At 40.6% G+C, this 26,766-nt stretch overlaps 2 protein-coding genes across 3 annotated transcripts; both read right to left on the bottom strand.

Annotated features, from left to right (window-relative positions):
* Positions 1-8,552: 8,552 nt before the first annotated feature.
* cdc42 (cell division cycle 42) lies at positions 8,553-20,552 on the bottom strand. Of its 2 annotated transcripts, none has more exons than XM_086291279.1 (6): positions 20,399-20,551; positions 15,704-15,844; positions 15,182-15,254; positions 14,889-14,998; positions 14,314-14,511; positions 8,553-10,328 (listed from the first exon to the last, which is right to left on the bottom strand). In XM_086291279.1, exons 2-6 carry the CDS (start codon positions 15,806-15,808, stop codon positions 10,239-10,241), a joined length of 576 nt encoding a protein of 191 aa, XP_086147405.1. In that variant the 5' UTR covers positions 15,809-15,844; positions 20,399-20,551; the 3' UTR covers positions 8,553-10,238. The 2 variants fall into 2 exon arrangements, with proteins under 2 accessions (XP_086147405.1, XP_086147406.1); XM_086291280.1 differs by lacking the exon at positions 8,553-10,328 and adding an exon at positions 10,335-13,059 and having other exon boundaries at positions 20,399-20,552.
* Positions 20,553-21,112: 560 nt separating this feature from the next.
* snrpe (small nuclear ribonucleoprotein polypeptide E) lies at positions 21,113-25,084 on the bottom strand. The gene is made up of 5 exons (XM_086291281.1): positions 24,871-25,084; positions 23,921-23,947; positions 23,755-23,817; positions 22,585-22,663; positions 21,113-21,331 (listed from the first exon to the last, which is right to left on the bottom strand). Exons 1-5 carry the CDS (start codon positions 24,922-24,924, stop codon positions 21,276-21,278), a joined length of 279 nt encoding a protein of 92 aa, XP_086147407.1. The 5' UTR covers positions 24,925-25,084; the 3' UTR covers positions 21,113-21,275.
* Positions 25,085-26,766: the final 1,682 nt, after the last annotated feature.

The raw sequence follows: 26,766 nt of genomic DNA, 5'->3' as shown, positions 1-26,766 counted from the left end.
ACCAAATTTGTGTGTGTGTGTGTGTGTGTGTGTGTGTGTGTGTGTGTGTGCACGCACGCTGAGATAGTGACATATATTGTACAGCCAGAGAAGGCTAATGCTTCTTGGTTGTGGTTGTGGCAGAGACAAGAGGCTGACAGTGGGGGTTTTACAACTTAATCTGTGTACACTAGAGAGTCTGTCAGAATCAAAATGCTACAAATCTGGATTTATGAGCACTGAAACATAAATGTTTAAGTTAATCATAGCTGACATATTAGACTAATACCTAGCATACCATCCACACAAACGTTTAACAGGCCATAACCAACCTCCCCAAACAAAAAGAGGCACTCACTATCGAATACACACACCTTTCATAGACATGCAACGAGGTGACAGACGTGCATTCGTCCACTGAATGACTGAACCCCTCATCATGTGTCTCCGGACCTTCAGCTTATCGGTTCCCCTTGCACTTGCGCTAGTTTGTGTGCCAGAGGAGGAAAATAGTGGTGCATCCTGCAGCTTGGATATTGACATTACAATTTTTTTTATTGCACAAAAGGACAACAGTTCAATGATAAAGTGTAAACTGCGTCCACAGCGGAATCAACCGCATTATGCTGCTGACACATCTTCAGTGCCTGCTAACGCTAAGCTAGCCAAGAACTCAGAGTGGTGCTAAAGCCGTTGTGTTCTGTGTAGTATGTGTAATACATTACTTTTTTTGAGTAATGGCCCCAACACTGATCACAAGGGGAAATACCTCTAACACGCTAAATCTGAATCATTAAGTTCTTATCAATTCCCGTCCCTAGTGAGTAGGCCATAAACTGTATGGGCGGGATGAACACCTATCAGCTAAGCATCAGACTACTAAAATACCAGAATTTTACTCACCAAAGGTGAAGTGCAGCTCTCTTGAATAAGCCTTGTACCACTTGTACCACACAGCATTTCACCACAAAGTGAAGAAATCCAGTTCACTGTGCCAAATCAATGGAGGCGAGGCCTAACTACAGCTCCACACCTCTCAGTCAAAGTGGTCATGTACCCAGTTATATTAAAAAGTAATTTTCCTGTACCCGCCATGTTTTTTTCTGAAATGTACCATCAGATTTTGATCTGTGTGGAGAGAGTCTGAGTGGTGAAAGCCTAATTTTTCAACATGACATTCAGGCACAGCTCCAGTATTCTGATTTTGGACACATTAGAGTCATTTGGGCTTGGCCTTGTAAATTACATGTTAATGTTTTTATCACTACTGCTCCTAGTAGATGCAGGCACGTGTAAAACTTAAGAAAACAATATCAAACTATCATTGTTATTTTTGCAGTGGATTATGAGGACAATGTGGGCTATCCGCTCACTTAAAGACCAAAATCCAAACTGTAATTAAATTATCCATCTTACACATGAGACAAAGAGAGTGAGAGGAAGAAAGAGACATGAGTCACACTGACATATTAAAGGACAGAGAGTGGCTTGCTTCTCTTTACTTTCAGGGTCAATCCCTCTCAAATCAACCAAGCCGCGTGCCTATTAATTTATAAAGATTGCTGTGAAATTGTAGCTTCATATGTCAGATACTTTTCAAGATATATATTTTCTTGGAAAATAATCTGTCTACCTATCTTCTTTAACACATTGAAAAAGGTAATTTTGTTTAATATGTGAATTCAGTAAAAGCATACCTGGATAGAAAAACACAGAGAACACTATGAGTCATGGACTGGCCTCCCCAGAGCACAGACCTGAACATTACTGAAGCAGTGTGCCATCATCAGCAGAGCAAAGAAGAGCGTTGAAAGTCCTTCAAAAAGCCTGGAGAACTATTCCTGAAGGCTACTTAAAGAAATTACAAGAAAGCTTGCCTAAGAGAGTTCAGGCTGCGTTGAAGAATAAAGATGATCACACCAAAAATTGACTTTCAAGCTTGTTACAGTTGTACAAACTCTGTTTTTTCACATATACTGTATTTCCACGTTTCAATAAATCGCTGCACTCATTTCCCATTTTTCATGCAAAACATAAAGAAGTAAGGGTTTTTGCAAGACTTTTGCACCCTACTATAGATACCGAAATGACCATTGCTAAGGGTATAAAGTTGTGATTCCCTAAACAATATTCTCAGGTGTAGTGTTTTGGGGGGTTGGTTCTTTTCATTTACTGCAAAAGTGAAGTTTTGTGATTTCAAATGCATTATTAAGAACGACTTTTGTCAAAAAAAAAAAAAGTCAAAAACATTACAGAATATCAGGTAAGGATTTGTTCTGAGGCTGCTCTGTGGGATCAAATCAGCTGGATAGTGAAGTTTCCTCACTTATGGAACCAAGCCTGGGAATTCTGAATTAGCTCTGGCTCTCTGCAGACACGGTGTTAGCATGATTAAAAGGCATCTTGGGGAGCTCTTTAAAATTAAATTTGGAATATATTCATGTATTCATCCCAATGCATTTCCCTTCCAACACTTCATCCCTCAGACAGCTCCATTTACCACTCAGCTACCTACGCACGTTAAAGGTTAAAGCCCGTTAAAAGTTTGCCGTCTTTCTCCATCAGTCTGTGTTGTGAGCGTGCAAAGGGTTAACTCTGCAGGTTGGCTGGATATTAATGCCAGTCGCTCAGAGAACCCAGGAGAAGGCTGGCTTTAGCCCAGGGCCCAGCCCTCCCAGGCCTCTCTCAAACTCCCAGATCTCTTCAGCATACTTCTCATATTAAAAGAAAACAAGTTACACAAATGAGACAGATGGTTCTTGTTTATGATGACAGTTGCAGTTCTTTCTCCTCCTGCTCTCCTCCCCTCATCTTCCCTCTCGGCTTTCCTCTTAGTGTCTCCAGTCTTTTTTGCTGTGAAACGGTCGCGTTGTGCAACACAAGAAGAGTGTTTGTTAAAACCATGCTGGTGGCCAGTGAGACACCAGCGTCAGTGTTTTACATCTGACACTTCACATTAAAAATGTGTGTGCTGTATTCTACCTGCCATACACTGCTTGGGAGTCCCGAACAGATCAAGTCAATCGAATGATAGAAAATCCTGGATCTCCCGTAATGTTTCCCATGAAATATGCTCTCAGCATCTCACTGGGGATTTTATAATGAAAGTCCTGGAAACCACATAAACCACTAAGACCTATAACTTCCGGTCTGTGGTATGACAGCCCAGTCTTATGTTAGTTCATGAAATATGACATTTATATAATTTAGTGCACAGCTCCACGTTGGGGGGAAAAAACAAACACAGCATATCAGCACACAGACCTGCACGGTGGGGGAGGGGTCATAACTTTGGCTTGTTTTGCAACCACAGGATCTGGGCACCTTGCAGTCACTGAGTCAACCATGAGCTCCTCGATAGGCCATGTGTCTGACAGCTGAAGGTTTGCTTAAATTGGATCATGGAACAAGACGATAATCCCAAACAAATCAGCAATCAGACGTTTTCTAGTGAAACCAGGCTGAATTTAAAGGCCTCAAAAGACAGATGGAGAGGGGTGTAGACTGAAACAAATGCTTTTGTTTTATTACTTATCCATGACTACACAGACCAGTACCACATACTTAATGTGTGTCGCATCCTCTCAGAGCTTAGAAGTGAGGGTGTATTCAACATGAGGTGCCAGGAAAACTAGATAGTAATAATAATAATAATAAAAAACAGGGATAAACAATCAAAATAAAATTCTGTGACTGAATATTTTGTTGTAAATACTTTTTTGAAGCTTGATTAGCGATCCAGGTTCTACACATCTAGTTTTTAATAGTGCTATTCAACATAAAAACGTAAGTAAAAACCAAGTGTGACCAAGGGTTTTGGACTTGCGCTGAGGCATTTATAGTGAAATTTAACACGGCCTATTTCTCACATGCAAAAATTATTTAGATCGTAGTAAAATTCCAAACAGCGAGTTAAGATTTTTCAGATTACAATTCATCCCAGAGCGGACCGATCAGATAAGGAAACATCAGAGGAGGAGGAGTGAAACAGCTTCTCCCCCACAGAGATGGTGGATCAGACTGTTGATGGGGGCTTTAGCTGCCACAGCTTCATCTCTGGATGCTGGTATGGAGGATCACTGAGTCTGCTCCTGCACACATACTTTATGTGTAGTTATAGCCACATGTCTGTCATCAACTTAACTGCAAAGAACTTTCCCTTAACACCTGGACACTGAATACACATATTCCCAAAACCAAAGCTGCCTGTGTATGCGGGCGAAAGAGGTTAGAGTGTGTGTGTGCGTTACATGTATCTATTAACTAACAGCAACCCACCGTGTCAAAATAATCCTTGCGGTGACCAGTGGTAGCCTCACCTGATGGCTGCCTGGCTGTCAGACACGTATTCCACTCACACAGGGCGCCTACGAATTTTAAAGACCTTTTAAAAACTTCTATAATTCTAATTGAGGACCAAACAAACACAGTGACAGTGAAAATATACTCGTTTCAAGTAAATGTGTTGATGTCCATGTCCAAATGAACAGAAAGGTAAAATGAAAGTGCTGTATTTAGACGGTGACGTACTTTGCATAGCTTTTCCTCTGTACGCAGCCGCAGTGAATTTCAAATCAAATAGTCAAGATGTGACTGAGGACTCCAGCTTTGATTTAAGGGGTTTAAAAGTATTGCATTAACCTTTATACACAGTGCCCCAGCCTCACGATTAATTGGACCATTGATGGACAAGCAGTGGTCCAATTACTCCAAATACAGTATTCATTATATTCCATGACAAATAGAAGATAGAAGATCAGGACTTAATTCTAAGTGTTAAACTTGGATTTGGTAGCTGTTTTGTAGTCCAAAGAGATGTTAACAAAAGTGAAGGAGACCATCATTAGGCTCAAAGACCAAGACATTAACAAGAAAGAAATGAAAAACTTTAGAAGTGTCCACATCAACAATGTGGTACATTCTTAAAAAACAAACAGGAAATCTGCTGGCCAACTCAGCCAGTCCTAACGGCTCCGGAAGACAGCATGAGATTACTTTGTTGGTTCTTGTTTAAGAAAATCTCAACATCTAACTATGATCTACTGATCATAAAAGGACAGTCTTAAGGAAGTCGACATAACAGTGTCAAAGTTTACGATCAAGAGATGCGTTCATGAATGGAAAGGGGGGGGAGGGGGGGGGGGGTTACAACTCACTACTTACACTCAAGAGCAGGAAGGCCAGGTGAGACTTTACCAGAAAATATCTCAACGAGCCTGCAGAGTTCAAGAAACAAACAGATCTTTGGACAGATACTTTGCCTAAAAAAAGTCATAACATCCACCTGGCCAGCCCTGGGGAAAAAACTGTGAGCGATCGATAGAAAAAATAAATTTGTACCTGAGTGTAAGAGAAAACTTAACTCTGTCACATTGGTCATCTGTTTTTGAATCACCTTATGAGACACTAACTGCATTGTTTTTCTTGGACTGTGATTCCAGAGTACCAATCATTCAGTTTGGGAAGCAGCAATGATTCCTACCTGCATGAATGGTAACACCATGAGTCATGGATTAGCTGGTTGTCTTTTGGTCTTTACCCAAAGCTGAAGTTAAGCACATTGATTTACTAATAAACTTACTGCCACACCAGCCTATCTGCCACCTGCATCACTCTGCTCCTACTGATGAACAAGAGATAGTTCAATGAATGAAATACAGGGATTTGGTAGCTGTTTCGTAGTCCAATGTTTTAGGGAACATTGCAGACAGTCCTACAATGTTCCCTAAAATGCACTGTGCTATAAGGAGGGAAGTTCAGTGTAAGTGGGGTCAAAAACAACTGCACAGTGATTTTTCTAGGTGTGGCCAAGCGCTCCCAATGCTGGGTAACTGTAAGCTGCATCAGTTAGTGTCTGGCACCGAGCAAGGATGACAATCTCTTCATCCAGTACAAACAGCTTTTCGATGGACTAAACCCAAGTGCTCAGGGCCACTTCGCCCAATGATTTATAACACGGCTGGCGTAAAAATAAAGACCCCACACTCTCCACCCTCAGTTTTCTCTCAGCTTCCCCCTTCTACCTGCTGGAGAGCAATTAAACCAAACCTGCACCTCTACACCTCAGCCAACATCCACATAAAAAACCCACATTGTGTTCTGTGTGTTGGAAGCGACTCCGGACACTGAAACAACACAAACTGTCGAGCGTTCAGTACTGTGTCCTGTGGCTTCAGCCAGCACTGGAGAGTTATTTCCATGCGCGCACACACACATCGCGCACACATGCCCTCGTACTGTATACAGCTGAGATGTCGGTGATTTACCGCTTAGCTCCGATAAACTGCTAAAATCCTCAGCGTGCTTTTCATCACAAATCAGTATCTGTGCAGATCATCATAAAATCGTCTCATAAAAGTGGGTGCAGCACATGCAGCTGAAGGCCAGCGCTGCATGTGTTTTTATGTGTGCTGGTGTGGTGAGCGGTTATTACATCCCGGCCTCGGCCTGCTCGTCCCAGGCTCGGCGGGGATCGGACAACTGCTTGGAACAAAACGTTTACTCATTTATCAAATGCAACGAAGACCGGTGGAGGCTAGGTGGCGTCGCTCAGCATATGTGTGTGGATGCAGAGGGCTGAGGAGCATCTGCGTGTGTGTCTGCATGAATATTTCAGCAGAGAGGAATGCCCTTCGTTCAGCCCGTGTGATAATTAATGGCTGTCAGCGTCTCTTTAGCGGAAGAAGGCGCTGACAGACAGCACTCCAGAAACTCAGGGAATGTGTGAACGCCTCACAGGGGTGGATGAGGGTGAATAAGGGATCCACGGGTGAGGGGTGGTGGGGGCTGCTGCGTAACATCCATCCCAACTGTCTGTGGCAGATGATCCAGGTCATGAAACTTGGGAGATTACCCTCATTTGCTGTCATTTGAGGAATTTTGGGACATCTGTGCAAGCTATATGAAAACAATACCGATCACTCAACACCATCTGACATCAGCACACGGCTGGATCCTGCGTGAGTGTGCGTGTGATGGAAGGCGAGTGATTCATTTGATAGGAAATAAAAGATCACATTCGAGAATAGCAACGTTCAAACTATGTTTTAATCATCTTTAAAATATGGCACTGGCTAGATGAAGTTTTGAAGGACATGGGTGATCTGTCATCCAGGTGACGATAGTCAAAGGAGCTTGAAAAGAAAGGGACCGGATTTCTGTAAGTTTCATGACGACATCTCACCTGCCATCCAAGAAACTTCTACAATCAAATGGTGGAGTTTCATGTATTTAAACCCTTAAGAGGGAAGTTGACCCACTATGTCTCTCTCTGTGTTTATACACCACTCTGCAATTATTAGTTATTATTAATCTCTGTCTCTCTTCCACAGTGTGTCTTTTATCATGTCTTCCTCCCCCCACCCACAGTTTTTCTTTCCCACTGTTGCCAAGTGCTTTCTCATAAGAGGTTGTCCGATTGCTGGAGTTTAGGTCTTTACAATATAAATAATACCTTTAATAATAATAATAATACCATGAATCCGGATGCTCCATCTGCCTGTAACTTTGCTGCAGGAATACATGAATTTCCCCAATGAGGGTTGTATCCTTCTAAATCACTTTGAGGTGACTGTTATTGAGATTTGGTGCTATATGAGCAAAAGCACGGCTGTTTTCCTTTAGATTTTTATATAATCTGAATTATTCAGATGTTGCCCTCTACTGGCCATTAAAATGAATGGAAGTTTAATGGATGGATAGCTGTAGCTGGGAGCTACAGCTATCTTTTTATATAGTCTATGGATAATTCTAATGCACACAAGCAAGGTAACGTCACAAGGTGTTAGTCACTGTAGTTTAATGGGGATGCTTGGTTTGTAGAAAAGAAACAAAAAAGGCTCCAATTAATATGCTATCTTACAAAAGGAAAAAATCCTACCTAGTCAAGTTGGTTTGTTGATCTCTCTTTGAGGCTGAACCTCTGGATCGAGTCACTAGAGTAACAGTGCACTTTCATTTTGAAAAGAATGAAAATCTGGCTAGACAGTTTAACTATGATCAGTATTTTAATTACAGGCCAAGTATTACAGAATAGCTTAATCAAAGTTGTCATGCTGGGAATCCTCCAAATATACAAGGGGCTATACTTTACTACCATGTAAGGTAAGACTTATGTAATGAGATGAATACTGTATGTAATGGAGACAACTTACATTTCCCCCTTCAATTTAAGAGCATCACCAATGATACATAGTTAAAAAAAAACGGGCCATGAGTCCATGAGTAGGAAAATGGTTTCGTCTCTCATCAGGATAACATGGTAACGTGCTAAGCGAAGTAGTTTTCAGCAGGTAAACACACACCTTCCCAACGTACGGACCTCTAAACTTAAATATTCTGACAATGCAATCCTGAAAATCTGTTCAAACCTGTCAACATAATTAATATTTTTTGTAATGATGCTTTAGGTTTTTGTAATGGGAAAAAACCCCCAAAACATTTCAGTGAACTTTTGTGGGCGTTTTGCAACATTTTCATTTATCAGCTTCGAATGAAGGATATAGACGATGGAGATGTGATTAGACAGCTCCACCTGCTGGCTGGAAAAACAAAGAACAGCAAGTGCAAAGTGGTAAAGGCAATTAAGGTATAAGTTTAATATTTTTGAAAAGAATGCATATACAAAGAACAAAGACTTTAGACAAAGCATTTGGTTTTGCACCAAAACAACAACAGGTTATAATAATAATTTTACTGACTTGGGCTGGACGTCGACCCAACTCTAAGCCACCAGTAAAGAAAAACAAGAACCAACCAATCACAAATAATCATTACCAAACAGTCTCGCTGCCATTGGAGGTTTTTATTCAGCTAAACCAATCAGAGGTTTACTTGGTATAAACTGGCGGGCGAGAGTTCAGATGAGTTCCGACCCCTAAAATGTAAAAGGAGTGAAAGTAACCTTTTTTATTCTAATATATATATATATATATGAATGAAATAATAATAAAAAAAAAAACAACCAAAAAAAAAAACAACAACACACAAACAGAAATGATAAAGAAAAACAGATTTTGGTAAAAACACCTGGAGCCTACATGAACATTGTGTGCCAGCTTACATTATAATTACATCTGTTAAACCTATCATTTAGAACAGAGACCAAGGCCGAGCTACATGCAGCGCCGTACAGTGTGAACAGGTACAACAGGCCTCACACCTCTGCCTGGATATGACGCACTACAGGAAGGCACCAAATTCTGACCTGGCACAGAAATCTGGTGAAAATTCACATTTGCTCATCTGTTGTCTGGCCAATAAGCATTCGTCATTTAACACAGTTGTCTCTGCTATGCCCGTTCTCAGTGTACGGTGATGACAATGTGAAAACAGTATTCTACTTGGTCCCTGGCAACGCATGAAGAACAACCGCTTGTTCTGCTAACACTGTTTAAGTTCCCTCCATCTAAAAGGCAAATTCCTGTGGTCGACTATGAGACCCATTACTAATGAATGCCTTTAGCTTTTCAAGTGATTTCCACACTCTTAAAAAGACTGCTACTCTGTACTGTGGAGGTAAGGCTTGATGGAGCCTTGACTGAATTACCGAGCTGTGTCAAACCCCCACGGTGTCCTAGTGGTTAAGAGCGCGTCTACTTGGAACATCGAGTAAATATCTCAGACTGTTTGAGGGATAAAGGAGGTGTTGGCAAACAAAATCAACAACACTACTCTGTTAGCATCTCTTGTGGTAGTGCTGAGTGAGAACATAGAGGGGGGCTGAGCAATGAGCGTGCTCGTCAACTGAGGCGACGGGAACAGCAGCATGAGCAGCTGCTAATTAAGCAGCTGGGAGGGGCTGGGGCTGGGCTTATGTCCACGAAACCTTTACATTGGCTGAAGACGACTACACGGCTGGACAGCTAGAACTCGATTAGGCCACAACACTGACTGAACTAATGAAATCAGCTATCCAAAGCTTGACAGAGGGATTTCTACTTGTGAGTATGCTTGGTATCTGGATCCCTGTCTGAGCCCTCACTGGGTTCTTGGCCATGTAACGTTCATGTTTTATCCCGAACTCAGACGCAGGGGTGAAGCTTGGTTGTTATTATTGCAGAGAATTATCTGAAACTTGGTAGGCTGTTTTCTTCCTAGTCTTCCACAAGGAAAACAATGCTGTCAAGCAGCCTTAGCAGAGCAAGGGAGGGGGGTTTGGGAGAGGCAGGGATGTATGTATTTAAAGACGTGTGTATTTCTGTGTGTGTGTGTGTATGCGTGAGTGAAGGGGGTGTGTGCTTTGGAAAGGTAGGAGCCTCTCATAGCAGCACACATTTGCGTTTCTTCTTGGGCTCTGGGGGCTCCAATGCAGCCAATATCGCCTCATCAAACACATTCTTTAGTCCTTTCTGTGAACAAAAACATACAAACAGAATGAGGGAGCAGCGCAAACACACACACACACAGATTTAAAAGGAACAAAAAAAAGATCTTGCAACAAAAGGCAGAAATGGCTTCAACTGGGGGGGGACAGTGAAAAAGCAAAACACACTGAAGGTAATTCAGAGGGGTTTCATAAGAAAGAGGGGAAGCTGGTGGGAATGCAAAGAAAAAGATAAAACAACAACAAAATTTCCAAGTAGGATCTGCAATGAACAAGTCAGGAGACTGTCATGTAGTGTTTCCCACAGAATCAGACAAATGACACAGGAGGTGCACCCGTGCTTTTTAAAATAATAGCACACATTCTCTGTGACAATAATACGCAAATATTGCTGCCTCTACATTAAACTCCTTAAAGCACATCTTTTAAGTAGAATAAAGTCTACTTTGACCAGCTGCAGTCCAGCATAGTTTAGTTGGAGTTTATCTGACTGCGGAACCAAACAATTGCATTACAGAATTTATATTATTAGTCTACATGCTTAGCAGTGACTAAATCGATCACACTGTAAATAAAAAATAATTACACACTATACTTAGTTAGCCATCAGCATCCCTGGAGTACCCTCCCAAGTAAAGTCTGTGTGTGGGAAACGATGTCTTGTGGTGTTTTCAGTGGTGTAAGCCAGATCAGGGATTAAGTGTCAACAACACAAATCACATGCATGTCTGCATAGTGCAGCTGACCTGAGACAGCCGAAATCAAAGGCAAGTCAAACAAGCAAGTGGAGGAAAAACAGGACATAACCCTTGACATTACAACGGCAAACAAGAACTTTTTCTTGACTTCACTGGTTCATATTCCAAACACATGACCACAATCAAGCACTTGCCGAGTGCAAGAGGGGAACCTTTGTATTAACCCGAGCAGAACTGCTTACGTCATGAGCTCAGTCATGTGAGGTAACCAGAGCTGCACTGCGTTGCCTATCTCAGCTGACCAAACTACTAAATTCTTCTGACACGGCACTGAAAAAAGACGGAAGCCAGATGAGCGCAAGTTAAGTTGTCCTTTATTAATTCAGTTCACAAGTCATTTCACACAATTATAGCTTTTATTATTATATAGACTTCTAATACAACAATCTGTACCACAGGTAATGGCACACTGATGTTATATGTAGAGAAAGCGAAATAAGTCACTAAACACGGCTTGCAAGTATCATCAAGTGTGGCTTAGCTATAAAATAGATCAATGAGAGTACCATGACACCAGCACATAGCAATGTCTGCTGAGGTCAGACACTCCCATAGGTGACTTGAGCAGTTAAAAGCCCTGCGTGAGAAACCACAGTCACACTTCAGATTCTGATAAATTAAACATAACTGTAGAAGTATAAAAAATACTTTAGCATTAGAAATGGAAGCTCTGTTGAGTGTAAGCTCAATCTCAGCCTGTAAAGCCACCACCTTCACACGACTACTACTCGCACAGAGCAGAGAGAAGAGTCGAGGACCATCCCAAACAAAGGATGTATCCTTCTAGACACTAGCCACCTATTGTTAGACACAGGTCTTGTTAATAAGCTAAACTCAAGACGTTTTCACACACAAACCTTTCAGACGGTGTCACAATGAACCAGCTTTACCGACCCGGCTGTTTCAACACAGTGTGTGAATGACTGTCAATGTACACAGCTGCTGCTCTTGCTGTGCTATTTATTCACATTTTATTATTGTATGATTTTAATATTGGTGTTAGGCTTATTTCTGCTTTCTCTTTAATTTGAAATTACAAACAAACAATGTGGAAAGTAAAACAGATGACCTGTAGCACTCTGACATAGAGAGTGGAAAGTTGTCTGCAGACTGTGTCAACAGCCTACAGACAGCAGTGAGTAAACAGCACTGCACAGATGTGTGAGTTCTTAGTTTGTATTTTCTAGCTAGTTTTGCTCTATTCTTTTTCCATTTGTATTTTAAAAAGGAAAGAAGACTGCTGGTGCTACTACATTCAGCACCCTAACATTATGTGTCTGGAGCACTATAAACTACAGAAAGTGACACGTTTAAAAAAATGTGGTCACTGACTGCGATCAATTTTCAGTGGCTCTTAAATACACACACAATAATGTTTAATCTCATCTTTTAGAATGAGTTCAATTCAGAGGCGTGGTGGCGTTTAAGTCCATGTTAGAATGAAGGAGGTATCTGTGTGCAGAATTTATCCTTCCAGAAAGGACAACTGTGTTTGACTGTCCTGTGAAAACAGTTTAAGACACAGAGTGGTCCAAGAATTAGGATGTGAAATGATGCAGGTGGTCACACTAATCCAGAAGAAAAATATGAAGATATGATGCCGAGTAAACCAAATTAGAAAAGGCAACAAGTATTTTTAAGTGCAGAAAGGCCTCTGGTTAGTTTAACAAGCCACAGAACAAAGATGAGAAACGCAATCTTGATGCAGAGTAGAGCAGCAGTGTGAGTATCAAACTGGTGGATCTGTTAATAGATGGCTGAGATTGAGACAGATGAGAGTTTTAAGCAGCAAATGCAGAGAGAGAGAGAGAGAGAAAATGGGAAGGAGGAGAGAAGTGGAGCAAGGGAACGAAAAACGGATAAACAGCAATGACAGGAAGAAGACATGAGCGATGTGGCACAGAAAGTTTAAAATAAACAACATTTCCTCTTTCTTTGCGTCTCAGGCGGCTCTAGGGCAGCTAGGATAGCTTCGTCAAAAACATTCTTCAGCCCTCGCTATGACGACAGGAAGAGCGGGAAGAGAACAAGAGTGCAATTAGCAGAGCAAACACAGAGAGAGAGACCAAAGAAGAGGAGGAGAAGAAGAGGAACATGGCAGAGTGAGGAGGAAGGTTTCATAGCATAAAGACCAGGAGTGCCGTGCAGCCGTGTCAACACTGAATGAAGACAAGGAAGTTGTTTAACAGGGGGCTGAAAGTGAGCTGGGGACCTGGGTGTTGAGATCCCCAACAGGAAACAGGAAATGACATCAGCAGCTATGCAACTTTTGTGCCAGTGAGATAGGGGGGAGTACAGGAAGGAAGGAGCAGAGCAGGGAGGTGGGGGCACCCCAGCTTTATCAACACTATTGTTCAGAATCAGAGATCCAAGTCACCTGCTCTCCTCCGAGTCATGCTTACTGTGCTTCAGTTTCTAACAGTTATGCATCAACGCCAACACAAACAAACTCGGGACATAACTGAGCAGGTAAAGCCTTTAAAGGCACTGACTGATTTAGTCAACACAAGCACTCAATAATACAACATTAAATCTACCACAGAGAAGTCAAGCGCTCCTAAATTTGACACGAAGCCCACTGTCTACCTTTGGTCCTCTTTAGAAACAGTGCAAAAAAACTAAACAAACAAACAACTAACTAGCAGCAGGTTTGCCTTCATAAACTAGAAACATTTTACTTTGCCATTTAGTCAAAATGCTGACACAATAATGTGTTTGTGCCTGTTCTATTACTGCAAACACCATCAGCTGATCCCAGGAGCGATTGCTGGTCCATGATGTGGTGTAAAGCCCACAGGCTTTAACAAGCACATATACTGGAGAGGTTTGCAAAACATGAACTCTCTCCTTCCTACGCTTTAATCGCTTTAGGTCTGCTCACCCAGAATCCTAAACTCTAACATTTAGTGCATTTGCTTAAAATCCACCCCACTGTTAAGAAAAGTTGGCTAATCTACCATGTGACTATGCTCAAGACCAGTGCAGCTGAATAAGTAACAGTTTACCTAAATGAAGGTCTGCTTACTGTAGCAAGGATCATTTCCAACTAGCAACATCAGTGAACCCACAAGGTACATCAATTACCAAGATCAAACCAGCATGCAGAACAAACATGCACAGGACAGTGGGGGTACAGGCATGTTCCTCTTTCCTCCACTTTCTTAGTTCTTGCCACTGAAGTATCCATCATACTCGTCTCTGAGAGTGTGTGTGCGTGACTGTAAATCTTTTATATCCAAGTATATACAGTACCTGTGTGAGGGCTGAGCACTCCACATATTTCACAGCCTTGAGATCTCTTGCCAGCTTCTCGGCTGTCTCCGGAGTAATGGGCTTTTGCTTGTTCTTAGCCAGCTTCTCTATAGTGGAGGGATCATCTCGCAAGTCGATCTGAGTCCCAACTAGAAGGAAGGGCGTCTTTGGACAGTGGTGGGTGATCTCGGGAACCCACTAAATGGACAAATACAAGAGTCAGCACAATACCACAGATGTGCGGAATACCGGGGGGTTTTCTTATTAAACAAAATTAGGAAAATGTTAATTTTATTTTAAAAATTTGAAGAGAGCCCTTTATTTTAACCCTTTTTTAAGGCATTTGCATCCTCAGACAAGCACTGCATTTTTAACCAAGTTCCCTTCCCTCTGGCTTTTTGTACTAAACGGCTAATTAGTACTGTACCTGCCAGTAAAATTTGAGCAACCCATAATTCATCATTTTTACAAAATAAACAATATTCAGTATATATTACACAGTATGAAACAAACTGTTACAACATGTTCATTTTTACACTAACAGAAAAACACCAAAATGAGCAGGTCACACTTACCTTTTCTTTTACATTTTCAAAGGAGGATGGGGACACGACAGAGAAACAGACGAGGAAGACATCTGTCTGGGGATAACTCAGAGGTCGTAACCTGTCGTAATCTTCCTGACCTGGAGAAGCCACACAAAAATTATATTTAACTCGATTGTTTGAAAGCACAACTCTGACTGAAAGAAAACATCACACAAACTCTACATTTACTAAAGCTCCCCTGTGGCTGCAGTGTGAAGACAGACAAGCTGCTTCTGAAAGCATGATTCCTACTTTATAATAGAAAGTGAAATGTAACATACCTGCTGTATCAAACAAGCCCAGAGTGTAGGGCTCACCTCCAATCATTACAGTTACAGCATAGTTATCAAACACCTGCAACACACAGACCAAAATCAGCTCAGCCACTCATAACGCAATAGAACTAAAGATACAGTTATAGACACATTTATTTACACTACAGAGCTGAGAAATAATATATTCAAATTGCTCGTCTATTACTCTTATTCAACATCCTTCAAATAAACCATATTCCAGCAGGTTCTTCGACCTGATTGTGTGTTTGTAAAGCTGCATACAGAACACAACTTTGATCACGTACTTAGTGGTCAAGGCCAATTAGTCAACAATAGCAAACATCCTGTTCAGACCTCTGCAGGATCAACGGAAACATGCAAACAGCATTGTATGTACTCAAACTCCAAACTCCAGCTGAATCTTCTGTAAATTGTGCAACAAGCAAATATAAACTCACGTGCGTGTGGTTCGCTGAACATGTGGTAACTAAAACATTTAAAATCTAATATAGAGATTGACGCACTTACCGTAGGTACATATTCAGAGGGAAACTTGTTTGTGGTGTAAGAGATGAGCAGGCAGGTTTTACCCACGGCACCATCACCAACTACAACACACTTAATGGTCTGCATAGCTGTGTGTTACAGTCTTTGCTACTCATTCAAGATCTGGAAAAGAAAAGAGGCACATTTAATAATTTACTTTTTGGCTGAACAACTTTCACAGACATACCACAGATAAATTTTAAAATATCATCTTTGATCATTATTATTTTACTCTACATTATACATGTGGACTTCTGATAGGAGCATTTTGTTTGAGGTGAGCTCATATTAGGAGAAAAATGCATGGACCAAGGACTAGCCATTTTTTTGTAAGCTGAGTACCAGATGGCATTTTTCATTATTTGTAAAAGACAAAATGTTGGTTAAGAACTTTTTACCTAAACTCTGACTACAAATCGTGATTTACTTGCCACAGGAAGTGAAGTGAAAACCAGTAACCTCCACTAACTACGGGAATTAAACTGGAAAGGCTCCAATGAGCTTTTTACAGTTAATGGACTGAGGGTCAGTACAGCTTAACAACTGGACACAGCACAGGCCTGCTTCACACAAATGAAGGAAGGAAACATGAAAGGAAATTTGGGAAAAAAGGGAAAACATCAGCTGGCGCAGTCTCTCTTCCCCATATGGCCCAAGAAACAGATCAGACTCAAAAACACTAATGGTGGCTTCATGCTCTTATTTTATTTGTTTTAATTTGTTATACAAAATTAGAAACTAAAACATCAAACATGAATGTAGTGTAGATGTGAACACAACTCCAAGAGTAAAGCTAACCTACAAAGTTCTTTCTGTCTGTTATCACAGGAAAAGCTCAAATTGCACAAATAAAAGAAACAACAAATCTGTTCTATTCAGTTGTGATAGTGAGCCAGTAGGAACACCACCAAGGCTCTACCTACACTGACGTGTTTTATTGTTGAAACCAACACACATATTAACATGTCAGAACGTCCACATTACAAGATGCACACGGGCTCATTATATATATGTTATTAAGCTAATGTATTTGCACTACTTTTCTTCCAGCTTAGTGTGAATTCTTCACTTGTTGCCATTATGGCCATTCTAATTTGCATTTTCCTCCGCTCTCAGTTTCACTTTGTTTGCACCCACTAACACACTAAGAGTGGAGCAGACAGTGCGCATAAAAATGAGGACAGGAAGACTCGACTAGGAAACAATTTGTTATGTAACTTTAAGTGAAATAAAAACTTACCAACAAGTGATTTATGAAAAGGAACCAGACTAAGCCAACAAAGAAAATTAATTGATGGGGCTGATGCTTTGCTGTTATGCTAACTGAGTCACTGACAGGCATATAGGAGGTTGAGGCACTCCTGATATATTAGGCTATCGTAGATATTTAATATCACGTTCTACGTAGAGATGGGAATCTCAACCAAAAGAACTATTCAATATTCATTGACAGTCATTTGATGGTTCTTCAACAATCATCATCCATCTCAAACCACTTCTAAATGACTATGTATAGCTTTAACTACAGCTTTTGCTTGACTTCATCTGCTCGTCTTTTTTGCTTTTATTTCTAAAGCTGTCTGTCTTTCCATGTTTCTTGGTAAGTAGTGTATAACGTCACAGCAGTACTTTCTTGGTCTGACAACATTGTTCAGTGTGTGCCTGATTTTAGAGACAACGCACTGTATGTAGTACACAAGCAACACTGTTCCCCCATTTCTCCTCTGTAAGTTACAGTCTGTCAGTGCTAAGCCACTGCAGAGCTCTGCAGCACAGTGTGGGGGTGGGGATGTCATTGAGAGAAGCATGAGGGACAAAACTGCAGGCACCAAACGCTACAGTGTTTAACACAGAAACAGAACCTGCTAAAACAGGTGCCCAACTAACAACCCAAATATCTTCAACATACCACTCCTTTTCAAAAAAGGCTTTTACATTAGACCTGTAAGTTTTTTTTCCCTGTCATCATCAGTGCAATACCTGCTACAGATTTATGTGATTTCTACCACTATGCCACTGCATATGTCTAATGCATATGTCATTGTTTAAAATGCCTTATAAGTCTTTAATGATTTATTCCAGAAATTAGAGCACAATCAAATGAAGTTGTCCACTTCTAATAATGAACATTTCTAAACCAAAAATCATTTCCCCACACGTGTACCATTTTCTGAGCACAAGTCAAATCTCCCCTTATTAACAAAAACCTCATCACAAAATACAACATGTTTCTATCCAGTATGTTGTTATAATACAACAATGTTTAACACAATTACAGCTGTTAAATATCTAATTGAATGGAGCTGTACGTGCTAATGGAGCTTACCCATTACCGCAAGTGCATCATATGAGCAGCTAGCATTACCGGAAACTGAACAATGGGCGCTTCCGGCTGGAAATTCTCCAGGTGTGATGCAATACAGGGCAGTTCTTTTAGGAGGGATTTTATAAAATAATGTGAATAATGTGAATAATATGTAAAAACAAAAAAATTGACCATACGTACATTGCCTGAAAATACTGAATTGTAATGCTGAACTATAAATGCTTGTCTGTTCATGTGAATTTGTTAATGTTGTGATAACTGTTTCATGTGTGTCACAATGCTACACAGCAGTTTTCTCAGTATAAACAAAAATTTGGTGCCACCAAAGAGTCTGGCCTTTCAAAGTAAAATCACCAGGACACAAGACTAAAAAACAGAGACTAAGTTGGCTTTGATTTTTTTCAAGTTTAAATCATTTTGTAAAAACACATACCGGTACCCTACAATAATAACAGGAAAATGCACAGACTTGTAAGTAAGGTCAAACAGACATGCAAAACTTGATTAATCAGAGTACATATGTTATCAAGGTTGATCCCAAAAAATCTATATATAAAGCAACTGCATTATGCCGCATCTTGATCCTAAAAGTGAAGACACTCCATTTGGCTGGGATTACACTCCTGCGTAGATGTACGTGCAAACTGCTGCAGACACCATGGACAAGTAACAGGCGGTATCTGATCATGTTCTAGTCCACTTAGAGTACACACCACTGGTTTATCAACAAACTGACAGATTTCTGTCTCCGAAAACCAAGAACACTGTTATTACAGATGTTGGCAGATGAATCAAGCATAACACTTATCGACAACATTCCAACGCACATCATCAAGGAGAACTGTGCCTTAGGACCAAGTCAACTAATTACTGACTAAGAGAAAGTGCCACTGTCTTCAGCAATTCTTTGGTTGGTGAATACATGGTCAATTTCACTGTACAATGAACACCGTGACATCCATGAAACACAGTAGTGTATGAACACAAGTATTTTACTGTGTGTCCCATCAATCTGAATAAAAATCTCAACTCATCTTGTAAAAGTAAAAAATATAAATCTAAGTGTAACAATGTAGTAAGCCAACGGCAATGGGCACCAAAGGATGACTGCAGCTGCATTAATGCCGCCAGACTTAATCCTCACATTTGTGTTTGTAGGCCAGCCAGCACTAACTGCAGCCCTGCTTAAATACTAATAGCGAAAGCGGCTCAACTGAGCCTGATAACAGTTTCCAAATATTTAGCTGCCATACTGAAATGGACTCTGTATAATTTGCGATTTTGTATGTTCGGGTCAGCTAATCCTCTGAGCAGTGTGGATTTATTTTAAAGCAGACACTTATGTCATCTACATGATCAAATATCAGTACATTTAAACACAAACCGGTAATGATCGTTACGTTGGAGGTATTTCCTTAAGGACTGGTCATAACTTCCTTCTAATTTCCACTGATACATGTACGTACTTCCGCACGTTGGGGGGGAAAGAATGTTACCCTCTGATTCTTGACAAAAACAGACCTCAATCATGTGTATTTTTGATCTGACATCACCGACCCGAAATCTCAAACTAGACTTTGTCTTCCGTTGAGTTTATAACATGTTTAACTACGCAGCCGCGAGTGGTGTGCCAAGCTGTTAGGATCAGCATGTAAATATCCTATTATGGAACATTTTACCTCACACTTGAGAGATAACTACCACTTAAAGATCTGTTAGCTTGGTAGCATTAGCCATATATTTCGGCCACATCCTCGGCCTCAGTCTGGCCTAATTTCCTGCCCGCTGTTAAAACGATAAACTTACAACTGATCCCCTATTTTTACAGGGTCAGTGTTATGAATCTTTTCCTTAGTACCCAGACATTACGCTTTCCATCTATACGATGGGACTATGCTGTCTACAAAATCACAACTTAACCAAACTCTTGTTATGCTCGTTTATTCTGTTTGTTAACCCACTTACCGCGTACCGTAACTAGTCAATTCTTAGGTTCGTCACCAACTTATCTTAATAACAAAGAGGTGTTTTATTTTATCATTACAACATCAGAACCACCAATTAAAAAACTTGCATGTTCTTTATGAGTAACTCCAGGAGCTCGATTTACACACCGGTCTAACGATAGACACCCTGCCTGTTTCGCTAGCTAACTACTGTCCTCCCCAATTAGCTTGCGAGCTAACGAGCTGTGCTAAGCTTAGCGGATGCTGTTGCTGAATGAGTCTGATAAACTGCTGATTACAATCAGTGTTAGGAATTCATATTATACAGTAAAGTGACAAGAGTTAGACCTAAACATTACCCAAAAGAATAAATCGTAATAAGAAACGAGCAAAAAATTTCCATACCGTATCCTCTATTTGTGTCTTTACGCCGGGCGTTGGCAGCTCCGTGCTAGGGGTTTCCCAGTCAACAGAACAGGGACACGTTGAGTTGCGTAGCGACTAACTACGTAATTACGTTAATCAATTTGCCTACATTAAGGCTCATTTTCTGAGGCCAAAAGCTAAAATGGTATTATTGTTTAAACCAAGTAGTGTGTGGTTCCAGTAAATTAATAACCTGATTTTATAACTTTTCAACATAACATTCAAGATCAACATTCACAGCATCTGTGTCGTTTGCTAATCAGACCAGTAGATACAGCATTTACTGTATAAAGTACATTGCCTAATTTGTTTCAATTTATATTCTCCCTGCATTTAGTAAAATAAACAAGCTATACACTACTTACAAAACGTACATATACATTAAGTAGTCTGCACTCATAATTTGGGCATGCACCCAAGTTCTGCCCTAATTTTCTTTGTAGCAGTTCTGCTTTCATACTATGTAAAGCATAGAAAAGTTACACGAGGAAGCACATGTTCATTTTCTGTATTTCACACACAATAACGCCTGCACTTACAAGACAGACGTATTAAATGCAACTGCGCCGCTGCAGTGCATTTGACCTATATACGTGCACTGCAATAGTTCTGTCTGCCACTAGACGGCAGCACAGTCCATTAAACCAAAACACATCTAGAGTCTGAAACACTAAAAAGTTAACAGAGAACAACTGTAAGAAAAAAAAAAAAACCTTTATTCTCCAAACAGATCCATGTGGTAGAAAGAAACAATTACAATATTCATGTCATAAACACAAACACTTAATCTCTGAAGAAAAACAAAAACCAATTTCTTCTACAAAAGTTGAAGTTTGTAGACATCTCCATTCTCGCCTCAGTTGGACACACTCTGCAGCAAGGTAATGTTGTCTCCCTTCAACATGATCCTCCCTGGGCAACACAGAAAAGAATGAAGGAGAGATCAAAGCTAAATTAGAACAGAACTGCCAGATGCTGGACAAGGGGAGGCACAAAGTGTCTGTTCACTTTCAGACAAAGCACCATGCCCCCATCAACGCTGGGTAAAGGTAATGTGAAATCTAACATCAGTATAAAGTGGATCAGTAGCCAGGGGCATGATGCAACAACAGAGCAATCCTCACCAACCACCTACAGTCCCCAACAAACACACACACACAAAAATCCAAGAGTTGATTTCATTTACAATCCCAACTGCAAATAAGTTGTGATGCTGTGTAAATTGTAAATTAAAAACAGAATAAAATGACTTGTTTGTGTGTGTGTATATATATATATATAGACAGACACCTATGGTCAGGTCAGACAACCTTTATTAGTCCCACACGTGGGAAATTTGTTATGATTCTGTTATGGAAATCAGTGTCTGTGAACACAGCTCACTGTGCCATCCACAAATGCAGGTTGAAAGCCATATGTGAACATGATCCAGAAATTCCAGTCTGGGCCAAAGTTCATTCAAAATGAACTGAGAAAAAGGGGAAAACTGATCTGTGATCAGATGATTCAAGATTTTTGGAAAAAATGAACTCTGGACTAAAGAGGAGGGGGACCATCTGCCTTATTATCAGTGTTCAGTTCATAAGCCTGCATCTCCGATGGTGGATTTATGCCTATGGAATTGACAGTTTGCAGGTGTGGAAAGACAGCAGTGCTGAACGTTGTATACAGGCTTTAGAACAACATTTATATATATAATCCTGATGACGTCAAGACAACGCTAGACCGCATAGCACAGCTATTAAAACAGCATGACTTCGTAGCAGCAGAGTCCAGCTGCAGAATTAACCTGCACTTTCACCATTTGAAAACATTTAGTACGTCACGAAACAGAAAATGCACCAAAGCAGACTGACGATTGTCTTGAAATTCTTACATGTGTTGTGTGTTTGTATTTTGCTTCTTTGTTTCAAATCACTGTAAGTGTTTTTAATTACACTTTACATAGCATCCCAACATTTTCAGAATTGGGTTTGCAGTTTCTGGGATATGCAGGACAATTGTTTTTCAAAAATCCCTGAGAAACAACAATGTCTTGATGACACACAATTTTTCTTCATTCTTACCTTTCACAGTCAACCTTCCTAAAAATAATAAAGTAAAATAAAGTAAAGTAAATAAAGTAAAATAATAAAACAGCTTTACAAAAAGTGATGCACTCTTACCCAATGGTTTTCTGTTCTTAGTCTTCATGTGGACTTCCTCAGCATCGTCTAGAACCAGATTCATGTACTCATCGAAACCCTAAGGCAATGAGACACAAGACAACAAAAGTGAGTCACATTGGTTTAACTAGAACTTGTACATGCCTGATCTCACAGAAAGTTCAGCCTGAGTGGAAATGCTACTCATAGATCAGGCCATTTCAAGTTAGACCAAATCATTTTAAGCCATGCTAGGATATAATGTGGCCATACAGGGGAACAGCAAGTGACAAAGGTTTGTTCCCAGTGAGAGCTTGTTTCTATCTAGATAGCAACACGCACATGGTGAAGATGACTTCTTTGATTTCTTTGGTGTGTATAACACATTTCAGCCACTGCTACTTAGAGAAGGCTAAAGGGAATGCGAGTAAACAGTATGTAAAACTGGGCAGTGCTCGGTGTCAAAATGATGACATGGTACAGGAGCTCCACAGGGAACTGAGCCATCTCCACTCCTGTTCACCTTGCAGACCTTACTTACCACAAAACTAATAATTCTGCAGTGGTCAGATGCATCAATGATGGGCAGAATGAGTACAGAGCACTAATGGATGATTTGGTGGAGTTGTCAGAGAGGAATCAGCCGTTTCTGAATGTGAATAGGACCACAGAGATGACAGACTGACAGAAGAAAATGGGTGGCTATACCACCTCTGTCTATCCTGGGACAGAATGCTAATGTGGAGGAGGAGGACAAGTACCTGGTCATCCACACTGACAACAGGCTGAACTGGAAGACTAAGGTTGAGGCTGTATACAAGAAGATACACTGTGACACCAAATAAGTGGATAAACTGATCAGGAAGGCTGGCTCTGTGACTGGCTGCCAACTGGACACATTTGAACGTGTGTTACAGAGGGTGGTTACTGAGGCTCAGATTATGCTTCAGTGGGAAATCTGCATTGTAGCTTACAACATAACCAGAAATCCCCTTTAACCCTATGCCATAACCTTCCACATAACCTGACGTGCACCTCCTGAGGAATCTGCCTGCCAGGTCAAAGCAGCCCGCCACAACTGACTGGCCTGGAAGGTTACGACGTAGGGCTAAGAGGGGTTTCCACACTGCCCATCAACATCAAGCTTTATAAACTGACCAAGAACATGGAGAAAGGTTGTATGTTACTTACGATAATGCAGCCTTCTATCCGCATGTTCACCTGTTCATACAACCAAACCTGGATCCGTGAGCGCTGGGAATGAGAGAGAGAATAAACTGAATACAGTTTTATCTTCAAAATTACCAGAAAACAAAACTAATCAGAAGGATGCACGAAAAAGTTAAAAGCTACTTACATTTTGCAGGTACCTGAAAATGAGATTCTGACAACCACAGTCAAGGACATACACACAGACTCAAGTTCAACATGTTTATAGTTAAAATGTGCACATATGTTGTTAATGGTTAGATTTGCATTTAGTCCAAGTTATTGGAAATGTGATTCAGAGTCAGAGTTTGGGTCAGGGGTTCTTCCTGGCTTAAAATTGGCTTTTCGGCTTCATATCTTGAGGGCAAACTTTATTTTCCCCTGATCCTTTTGTAAATAAAAATCTGTTTAACAAATAATTAAAATATAGTTACATTTATTTTTGTCATTATTTTAGGTTTAGGTAATTCTTACATCATATTAGCAGTAATATCAGTTGCTGGCATTCCCATAAGAGACCATGTAAACGTGGATCGATAGCAAATCAAAGAAAACACTACCAAGTTTCACTAACAATTAACTAATTATATTTTTAAAATATTTGAGAAGATGAAAGTAATTCCAGTTTTATAGCTATTAACTGTCAAAACACTTTCGTTAGGTAAGTATTCCGTAACTTCCTCACTCTCCCACATCATATTATATTTTGGTGTTAATAACTATCGATTGGTGGGCCTAAAACCCTCCATATGGTATCATATTGAGTAGTTTGAAGGCAGAAATTAGCCTCTTTTGCGTTTAGCTATAACACGGAACCACAGAGCCGGTGTTTCCCCGGGATTAACGCGGCTAAGTCTATACACTGGCTTTCTGACTGCATTTCAATAAAACACATTTTTTTTCTGCAAACATATTTCATACCCGCGCGACTTCTCTGGGTGAAACTGGTCTTCAAAAAAGCTTACATGCCTTGTAAAACTCCTCTCCTCACATGAGTGACTACAAATGTTTACGAATGACTAAATGTTAGCCTAGCTACTAAGCTATTGTAGCAACCAATTCAACCGCGCAGTGTCGTCCTGCAATACAAAAGGATACAATGGGCTGCACCATAACCTTCTGGACCTTCTGTCCTTGTCCTCTGTATGCCATTCCTCCAACTAATTACCAGCTGTAGGTATATGCTGAAAAAAATTGCACCTTTTGTTAAAAGAGTGCACTACAACGAAACTCTCACGTTGTGAGACGTCTTCAATGGCGGGTTTCCTTTCGCGTGCTCTGCCAGCACGGAGGTCTTGTGATGTGAAAGAGCGCCCCTGTGGGTGGGAGGTCACTATAAAAACACTAGAACAAATCAACGTTTATAACCTCGCGAGAACATACCTGTGCAAGTTTGCGGGCAGCGTAAAACGCGCGGTCTTTAGCATAAAAACAAACTAAAAAGCCATGACAACATCCATCATCGTCTGTATGTGACAAAAGTTAACATTCTCCAGTAGTGATGGGCAGATGAAGCCCCATGAAGCACTGAAGCTTTTCATCCAATTGGTTCACCCCAACGCGAAGCTTCATGAAGCTTCATTTGCTCTAGCAGGACACCTACTGGACGTAAAAATAATAGCTGGCATGAATTTGAAGAGTGTGGCATTTTGCACACAGCCTGTAAATGTCAACAACAAAAGGAGTGTGTAAAACACCTATAGTGTAGTGATGGCAGTATACTGTGTATATTTATGCTGGCAGTATGGAAAATGATTATTTGCGGCAAAGTTCGAACCGCTTCATGAACCAGTCACGTGGTACAGCCGGGCAGCGAGGCTTCGGACGTCATCATTTTCAGCTCCTCCCATAAATGAAGCAAGCCTCGATACGCGCTTCGCGGAAACGCCCCCTCCATTACTCGACACACGCTCCGAAGCCTCGATACAGAACGTCCCATCACTATTCTCCAGCTCTAGGTGTAGTGCCATTTCCTGTTTCCTATGATAGAGCTATCCGGTTGTTCAGTGATGACGCGACGAATCCTACTTCCGGGTTTAAAGTAGTCTGCGTTTAATATGGCTTTTGTGTTGTTAACATGTTTAATGTTATGTATTTTCTTCTATTTGATCTCAAAAAGCTCCTAAAACAGTCAGTGATCACTGTTGACCTCCCTCGGCGTTTATTACCGCTAATCATTTATTTAAGCTCAGTTTTTAAAACCTTAGGATGTAACTACAGCCCAGCCCATGCAGCAGTATATGAATGACTAACCTCGTATTGTGGATGGATTATCTCAGTTGTTCTCCTGGCTGAAGTTTGGTCCTTTTACAGCATCCTGCCATGCGATTACATTTGTTCCTGACCACCGAGAACACTCACGTTCAACTTTTATCGAGTGGAAAAAAAGTTAGCTTGTTTATATTATGCTAACATAGCTGTGTCGCTAGCGGTCACGTAGCACATCATTATATACCAGCTAGCCCAAGTTCGGTAACCCTACAAACGTCACTGCTGTTTAGTTTTCTGTCTTCATTTATGTTGGAAGTGATAAGAAAGCTGTACGTTTTAATTTGTTTCCAAAACCCCGCAGTCAGGGACATGCTATATTGTATTTAGATAGAAGCTAGCGAGCTAACATCCTGCTAACTTCTAACTCCGTTAAATGTCATAAATTCCGTTTTCATGGATGCCTGGATGTTAAACTCAGTTGTTACACCTGGTAGAGCAGAACACTGATCATTTTATTAAAGATGAAAGACAGTTTTTCAACTCTCAGTAATGCCATAGTGATCGTTTGATATATGGACCCGCAGCGGAGTTTAGAGCCAGACACTGCTAGTGACGTCAGACTGAACAACCGGATAGTATGTAACCAGAAATGTCAACTTTAAAAGAACTTAACTATGTCAGTGGGCCTCAAGTTTATTCCATTATTTTGTCAGTAAAAACCAGATCGGCAGAACTACATCTGTGCAGGAACAGATTATACAAAAAAACAAAACAAACAAACAG

This window comes from Aulonocara sp. 'chitande type north' Nkhata Bay, linkage group LG5, assembly GCF_057382095.1.
Source record: "Aulonocara sp. 'chitande type north' Nkhata Bay isolate Kocher_YH1m ecotype deep benthic linkage group LG5, A_spYH_male_GT1.1, whole genome shotgun sequence".
Taxonomy (NCBI): domain Eukaryota; kingdom Metazoa; phylum Chordata; class Actinopteri; order Cichliformes; family Cichlidae; genus Aulonocara; species Aulonocara sp. 'chitande type north' Nkhata Bay.
Note: the sequence above shows the minus strand (reverse complement) of the source record. Positions and strands in the feature narration are given on the sequence as shown.